This window comes from Enhydra lutris, unplaced genomic scaffold, assembly GCF_002288905.1.
Source record: "Enhydra lutris kenyoni isolate GAN:26980312 unplaced genomic scaffold, ASM228890v2 scaffoldscaffold1, whole genome shotgun sequence".
Classification (NCBI taxonomy): domain Eukaryota; kingdom Metazoa; phylum Chordata; class Mammalia; order Carnivora; family Mustelidae; genus Enhydra; species Enhydra lutris.
This window is the reverse complement of record NW_019154085.1, coordinates 26,847,489-26,855,977: the sequence shown is the minus strand read 5'-3', so window position 1 is coordinate 26,855,977 and position 8,489 is coordinate 26,847,489. Positions and strand designations below refer to the sequence as shown.

Here is an 8,489-nt window from a genome sequence, read left to right as displayed (position 1 = left end):
ACAAAACTTATTTTTTTTTCCCCAAAGCCTGCAGATTTCTATCTGCTTACAATGTTTATGAGCTTGGAAATGGACTCTGGTTGAGATGTAGAAGGCTCTGTGTATGCGCGTTCAGAGGGCTGGTCATAGTGTACATTGGGAGGAAACCCTACAACCTTACTATCCACACTGATACATTCCAGCTGGGGGAAAATGTACCCTGAATTGCTCCTTTCCACCCCACTTGCCTTTCTCCCTTTCTTGTTCCCTCCTCCCTTCCTTCCTAAATCCCTCCCTAGCCTCCTTCCTTTCCTTTCCCTTGGTCCCTCCCCATCTCCTTCCCTCTAACAGTTCTCCTCTTCTCCTCTCTCTCTCTTTCTCTCCCTAGCCTCTTTTCCTCTTGGCCCCTTTCCCTCCTCCATCCCTCCGCGGCGTCTGCGTCAGGCCCCTACTTGCGTGACGCGCGGGGTCTGGGTGGGAGCTGTCCACTCGCCTGGGGTGCTGAATGCAGCAGCGGCGGCCGCGGCAGCGGCAGAGGCGGAGATAGCTGAGAGCCTTCTCCGCGGCAAGAACCTTGTTTCCATTTCTCGGACGGTCAGCTCACCGCCCCGCCACCTTCCTTACAGCACCACCCCTTTGGGAACTGAGCCAGGGGGGCAGCAGTCGCGGCGGCGGGTGCTGAGCAACGGCGGAAGACGAGACAACACCTGGCAGCAGCCTGGAATCTGATTTGCTTCCTCTCGCCTTTTATAAGAGATATATTTATATACGGCTTTGAGGAGTCGCGAGGACCAAGCCCCAGCCAAGTGCTGGCTGTCTCCCACCTCGGCCACACTGCTTCGTTTCCCCCTCCCCACCTGCAACTGGCACCGCAAACAAGCCTTACCTCGTTGCATTTGTGAGGAGGTAGCAACAGTGAGCCCAACCAGCCGGAGGCAGCCGAGAGGAGGGAGGGGCGTGGGGGGGGTGGCAGAGAGCCGGCCGAGGCCGCCCTTGGTGGGGGTAGTGAGGGCAGAACTGCCGTGAAGACCCGGCAGCCGCCCTCCTCCACCCCCACCCCTCCAGAAGCACCCATTCCTGATTATTTGAGAACCGATTATTATTCTTCCACTAGTTTTATTTCATTTTTTATTGCCCTCCCCTCCTCACTCCCCAGCCGCCCCCACCCCTACGCCTGCCTCGCCTCTGGTTGCATGGCAGCACTGCCCGGGCGCGGGGGCTCAGAGCCGGCCCCCAGGGAAGGAGGAGGAGGAGGAGGATCATGAAGCCGGGAGTCGCGGCCGCGCCGGACGGCGAGCAGCAGCCAGAGGACGAGCCGGAGCAGCCCCGGCCCCGGAGACACCGGGACGCAGACCAGCATTCACTGCCGCCACCACAGGAGCATCGGCGGCCGCGGGCAGACTCGGAGCAAGAGGAGGAGGGCGACAACGGCCCAGAAGAGGAAGAGGAAGAGAAGGCAAGGCCACTCACCCGCCCGGATCTGCCCTTCTCCTGGCCTTTGCCCCTCGCCCAAAGGGACTTTTGATGGAGCCAAAGGGAAGGGGCCACGGATTTACGGACTGCCGCAGGGGTGGGCTGGGGGCTGAGATCATGTAACTACTCCTTCCTCCTGTCTCTTCCCACACGCCCCTTTTCTCTACCCCTTCTTTCTGCTCCACGGCCTCCTGTCCCCCCTACACACACCCTTCCTCTAGCCAGGATCTTAATGCTCAGGAAGGAAGCTGCTCTTGCGAGGGTTAAAGGATCTCCACCCCGCCTTCTTTCCCCTTCCTCAGTCCATTATTTTTCCCATTTCTATTCTCCTAATTGGCTTTTCCCTCTTCCCTGCAGCTTTTTTGGCTGCAGAGGCAAAGCACAAGCCCCTTGCCCAATTTCACCTGCAACCCCCCCCCCCAACTGCTCTCTTAAAAGCAACTCTGGTGCTTCTGGGGATTAATTGCCCCAGTTTTCTGCCCAGGAGAATTAAAACTTCTTCCAACCTCCTCTCCTCCCCACCGAACACCACCCCCCGCAAACCAATCTCCTGATACCTGAGGAAAACTATCTTCTCACTCTGCACATGCAGTCCTCAATTTTTCACTGAGCTGTTTTGCCTTAAGCCCAGCTCAGTCCACTCCAAATTTGATTTATAATCTTCTCCACCCTTTTATACAAAAGAAAAGAGATTTTCCACTGCCTAGGAATCTGAGAAGAACTGAAAATATCTTCTCCTGGGAAACTTTCTGACAACTAGAGACCTTGATCTCAAGGCCCAAAGAGCCCTTCCTCAACATTTTTTTTTACCCCCCTTCCCATGCCACTACCCCCAAGTCAAAGGCAAAAAGGAGGAAACTACCTGAGCAAAGCTAAGGTTGGTGGGGGGGTAAGGGGGAGGCAAGAAAACCTTTTTTGTTGTTGGGCTTTCCAGGGAGAGTTCAAAATCAGTGACTCACAGTTCTTCATCCTGGGAACAATTGATTTGCTACTTTGAGGGGGTGTAAGAAGAGCCAGTGAGAAAGCAGATCTCCCCCTTCATAACACAGCTCTGCTGTAGACCCCCCCCCCCCCAAAACCATTCTACTATCTTCCTCTGCAAAGACTCTGGCTGCCCCTCCTGGGCTCTCTGCTTCCACTGGGCACATGCTGATACCCTTGAGTGGGCTGCTCTGGTGGTGGTGGTGGAGCTGCTGCTGCTGTGCCTGGTACCGCTGTGGATCGTGGGCCCCGGCTCCCCAGATGTTGCGCCACCAGGGTCTCCTCAAGTGCCGCTGCCGCATGCTCTTCAATGACCTGAAGGTTTTCCTGCTGCGGCGCCCCCCTCCAGCGCCCCTGCCCATGCACGGCGACCCCCAGGCCCCCAGTTTGGCGGCCAACAACAACACCCTTCCGGCTCTGGGTGCCGGGGGGTGGGCAGGCTGGAGGGGTCCTCGAGAAGGGGTGGGCAGGGAGACCACTCCTCTGCCACCTCCACCACCTTTGCCACCTTCTTCTGTGGAAGATGACTGGAGTGGCCCAGCCACAGAGCCACCCACGTCGCTGCTCAGCAGTGCCTCCTCAGATGACTTCTGTAAGGGGAAGGCTGAGGATTGCTACTCACTGGGAAGCAGCTTGGACAGTGGCATGAGGACCCCACTCTGCCGCATCTGCTTCCAGGGGCCAGAACAGGTGAGACTCTTTTTCCCTTTTCCTGCTGCCTGATGGTGTCTCCAGATCTTGCAGATTACTACTCACCTGCTTGCCCTGGGGAGCCATTGTGCTGTCTTTAGTTTAAGAAATATATGTTTTAAGGGCTCCTCAGTGATGTCTTGTGGTTAAGTTTGCCCAAAAGGTGTCTGGTACCTGGTAGAGCCTGTTTGGTTACTCAGTTGTACCCTAGTTTTTGCATTTTCCTCCAATGTTAGTGTCTTCAATTCCATCCAAAAACTCTATAAGCATCTTCAGAATAGAAGATTCAGAAGTCAGAAGTGATAAAATGAAGGAAATTGGTGGTACATTCATGCTTGAAGCCAAGATATCTTTTCATATGATTTGTTGTTACTGGCATTTCCCTCGGCCCATCTTCAGTCCTAGATTCAAACTTCTTCCCTCTTTGGAGGGAAATATGCAGAGATCATCTCCTCTTTCCCTATTCTCATAGACTGACACACAAGCCTGACCCTATACTTTCACTTTGAACTACCCCCTCCCAAATGACACTGACATCCTCAGCAGTATATTTTAGTCAGTGAGGAAGAAATGGGGAGAGATTCTAGTCCCAAGAAAACTCTCTAGTTTGCTGAGACACTTCTTGGCTGACTCAAGTTTTTTTTTTCCTAAGTTGAAAGCAAATAGGTAAGCAGGTTGAGGGTGAGCTTAAGGGATATGGAGAAGGAAGTAAGGAAGCTTGTCATATCTACTCCCCTTCTCAGGCCTGAAGCACCTCAACTTAGAATATCCCTTAAACCCTCCCCATCCAGGGCAGGGATGCCAAGTATAATCATGCACTAGTCTGAAGGTCTTCCCTTCCCTGTTCATTCAGATTTTCACAGATAGACTCACCCCAGCCCTTCCAGCTCCACTTCCAATCTAGTGTCTGCTAGAGGCTGGAGAGAGTATGTGGACATTATCCTAGAGTCATGAATTATAGCAACACTTTCCACAGAATCCCAGATAGAAAAGTCTCATCTAAAAAATCTGATCTAGTTCGTGATCCTGGAGAAGGAATATTAAATTGCACCTTGGTCAAGGGGGTTCCATGGTCGCATCAGCCACTTTTTCAGTAGCTTCCCAGAAGTAGAGGGAAGATGTCTGGGTGCTTCCTGAACAAGGGGCAGAGCAGAATGCCATGCCAGTGATCTTGAGGAGGCTCTGGCTCTTGCTGAAGGCTTGCTCTGTGAGAGACAGGCTTAGCTGATACTTTTCATTTGTTTTATCTTTGCTCTGAATGGGCAACATACTTCAGGGACAGAAGATGACTAGGGCCAAGAAGCCTGGGCATCATGAGAGGAGGTCACATAGATCTCAGTGTGAATAAATGTTTCTGAGGAGCTAAGAGTTGGGTTCCTCCTTCTTGAGACTAGGCTTACTGAAGTCCCAAATTAAGTCCTGTCCAGAGTTGAGGACTCTTGTTAGGTGAGGAGTTCCAGGGCACCTGCTCAGGGCCCTTCATCCAGCCCTTCTCTCCACTTCCACTGGTGGGCACAAGGTGGAGTGGCTTGGCTGAGAGCAAGAGTGAGGCCTCACTTTAGGATGCTCCTGGTCAGCCTTTTGCCCCAATCAGGAGCCTCATCTTTCCCATAAGAAAGAATTGCTTAGCTTCCAACTTCTTAAGCTGTTTTCTCCCATATGTGTTGGCTTAGGTCTGTGTGTCACAGGGGCTGCTGGGAGTGTGGCTTCTGGCAAAAACACCCTTGTCTCTAGAAAACAGCAGGACTTGGAGGCCAATCTGGATGGTATTTCACGGTTTGAACCTCTTCAAATCATTCTACGCCTCTGGGCCCCTTTTCCAACTTCTGTGATTTAGAGGCACCTTTTACTGTCCTCCTTTTTTTCCTTGTAAGTGTGTTGGGAGGATTCAGAAGATAATGAGCCTGAAAACATCTTGAAAGGGATTAAAATACAATGGCAGGTATTTTGATCATGGAAAAGCAGTATTTTGTTGAAAAAAGGAAGAAAAAAAGGATCTTTAGGAATACTGTGAAATATCTGCATGTGATAGAGGATCTGGGCAGAGGTTAGGAGTTTTCCTTTCTTGTTCATTATTTTTATGGTGTGTCATAAATAAAGGACTGAATAAAAGAGCTAACACCAATAAAGGAATGGGCTCTATTATTATTTGGAAGGAATAGGGGCATCGTGTCGGCATAAGACTGCATCAAGTCAAGCACTTCCTGCATATGGTGATTATATTTGGGGGGTTTTATTATTTGTGCAGGAGCCAGGAGATTTTAATGAGATTGTGCTATCATAGTAATAAGAGAAGCATGTGTTAGATATGAACATATTTTCCCTCTTTTTACTCAATTTTCTTCACAGGATTCAGTGAGGAAGGGCAACAAAGGAGATGGGGAAAACCCTCTAGAGTAGGAAGAGAGAGACAGACAGAAAGACAAAAGTGAAGAGCTGAGATGTCAGGATCTGATTTTCTGTTCGGGGAGCCAGCTGTCCGGCAGTCGTGCACATGTGGCTCTGAAGGGAGAGCAGTCGGCAGTCTCAGCGGCTTAATGTCATGGTCTTTTCTTTGCCCAAACAAAGAAACCAAACAACTCCTAGTCATTTGCCTGCTGCTCCAGGGGCTAAAAGACTGTCCCAAATGAAGATCTGATCTCTTCCAGACAAGGGCTTGTATGTTGTAAGGGGCACCTGGAGGGTCCAACTAGTTCCAGGTTTGCACGTGTCCACCGTGGTCTTTACATTCATTCATGCATGCATGCATGCATTTACTTTAAAAATGTTTGTTGTGCACTTTTGCATGCCAGATGCTGTTCTAGGCACTGAGTATCCAGGAGGGAACAAAACAGGTGAGATCTCTGCTCTCCAGAAGCTGACATTCTGGTAGAGATGCAGAAACAGACCAGTCAACTCGTAGATAAATAAAGCGATTTCAGATGGTGCTGAGCACCATGTTGAAAGTCAAACAGGATAATGAGTAGACAAGAAGGAAAGAGAGGGTTTGAGAAAGATGCAACTACATTAGATAGAGTGATCAGGGACAGCCTTCCCAAGAATGTGCCATCTCATCTGGCCCCTACATGATAAGAAGAACCCCCTGATAAGTAGGCCTGGGGGAAAAGCATTCCGGGAGGTGGAAATAGCAGGTTCAAAGACCTAACTGTGAACAAGCTTAGCATGTGTGAGAAACAGAGGAGAGGACAGGAGGAGGCAGACGGATGGTGTGTGAATAAAGTCTTGGAGAGCCAAGTTGGCTCCATGCTGGAAAGCTGACTGAGTAGCCACTCCCCTCCTCTCAGCCATTCATCCAGGTTGGACAGGGGTCAAGGATCCATGGAAGTGTGGGAAAAGAGCCCAGTTGGCATCTCTTCACCCTCTGTTTCTGGTTGAAGCTGCATTGGTTCACTTTGATGGACCATGGTGGGTAAGCTGAGGTCTCTGAAACCAGATGGCCCCAGTCTGAGGCCTGGACAAGTGGCACAGCCCCTCTGTGCTTCAGGTTCTCCCTTTGTAAGACAAGGATAATAATGATAGACCCCCAACTGATGGTCATGCTGAGCGTCAGATTGGTCAACACAGCTAGAGCCATGCTGTCACAGTGTTTTGCTGTGACTATCTCAGAGGCGAGACAGTGCACCCTCTGCCTCATTTAAAAGGAACAGTGTGCCCCAGCTCCCAGGCTAGTCCCTGGCAGGACTGCTGTGACTGTGGGCTGGTGGTGGTAGTAGATTGCTTCCTGTGCACTCACAATCCTCTAGGCATAGAGTGCCACTCCTCTGTTTCCATCTTCAAAAGTCTTTATTAAGCAAGCGCCTACCTATGCCTGCCGCTCTGCTGAGCAGGGTCTGGAGACACAGGGCGGATGTGGCCCTGCCCTCTAGGAGTTTCACAATCTAACCCAGACATCAGAGAGACTGATAGAAATCAAGAACACACAGACAATGGGTCACAGGTGAATTATAGTAATATTGGATACAAGAAAGAGATGTGTGCTTAACAGCGGCTAGTGTATGGGGTGCCTTTTCAGGGACACAAGTGGGGGGAATGTGCTACCTTTTCCCCAATTAGTCAGAGAAGGCTTCTCTGTTGCTGTTGAAGACCAAGTGAGAAGCAATGGTTATTGGCTGAGTTTAGGCAGCTGGAAGCAGAAGAGCTGTGAGACACATGGATATCTTGGCAAAGAGGTGAAAGCATTTCCTAGGCAGGGTCAGCTGTGGAGCACCTAGAGGTGGGTATGAGGATGAAATCCACCATGGCAGTCTGGGCATGGGGGCACCTGTTTTGGACCAGATGGAAAAGAGGAAATGAGTATAGAAGAGATTAACAGCCTTGGCTTGCCTCCCTTATTCTTCCTGGGGTTTGCTTCCATAGAGCTCCACGTTCAGAAGGAGCAAGAATAGTGTGAAATATTTTCGTCAGTGTTTTGGGTCCCAGGAGAGTAAGAGAAGAGCTTCGCAGTGCTCAGGGGAAACTGGAGACCCCAAGATGCGATGAGAACCCTGGGAATGGAGATCAAGTAGAGCATTTTAGGAGAGACCCAAACAGAGTATTATTTTTCTTAGTGCTTAGCTATGGTTCGATTTTACATTTGTGTGTGTGTGTGTGTGTGTGTGTGTGTGTGTGCCTATATGATCATTTAATTAATATCAGTCTCCACAAAGAATAGGCCCATTCCTAACGTTTATGGACTCTAGAACAAAAGTATAGATAGAGGCTCACATACCACAAGCCAAAATACTTAAAAGTAATAAATCCAGATAACTATTAAATAAAAAGAGTTTTATCCTACCATCCTGGCAAATAATAGGTCAAAACAACCTGGAAGACAGGTTTGAGTTTAGAATTATTAGATTCCTTAGAATTCTGTGCTAGCCATATGGGGGTACCCAGCCCTTGGTCTACAAGCCACTTTGATTCTCTTTCCACTGTTGGCTACCTCTGGCAGCAGGATGAGCCTTTGTCACACATGCATGGACACTCCAGTTGGCTTGCTCAAGCTCTGTCCATACTATCCAGTTGGCTTGCTCAAACTCTGTCCATACTATTTTAACAAATGGCTAATGTCCCTTGCCCCTCTTCCTTTGAACCCAAGGAAGAGAATGTTCTGAGAGCAGGCTCATGTCTGAATACACAGGAATTCTGGGGTCCCCGGTAATTGGAGCAAGTTCTAGAAGAGAGGCATAGCTCCTTGACTGCACAGATTTCCTATGGGAAGAGTGCAGCTGAAGAAGGGCCAGAGTGGGGCCTTCTACAGCAAGGGACTAAGCAAGGGACTTGCCTGGGTCTAAGGGAGGCACTGCAAAGGGACTATAAGATCCCTAGAAGCAGCAACTTGTGTGTGTTTGCTTATCATTGGGTCATCAGCTCCCACTCTGGTGCCT

General features: G+C 50.0%; 1 protein-coding gene across 1 annotated transcript in view; it reads left to right on the top strand.

The window, feature by feature from the left end:
- Nucleotides 1–2,598: 2,598 nt before the first annotated feature.
- LOC111145852 (membrane associated ring-CH-type finger 4) overlaps nt 2,599–8,489 on the top strand; it is a 106,767-nt gene continuing 100,876 nt past the window's right edge. The window contains exon 1 of the mRNA XM_022501132.1: nt 2,599–3,123. Coding sequence (XP_022356840.1) covers nt 2,599–3,123 — 525 coding nt within the window. The remainder of the gene's footprint in view (nt 3,124–8,489) is intronic.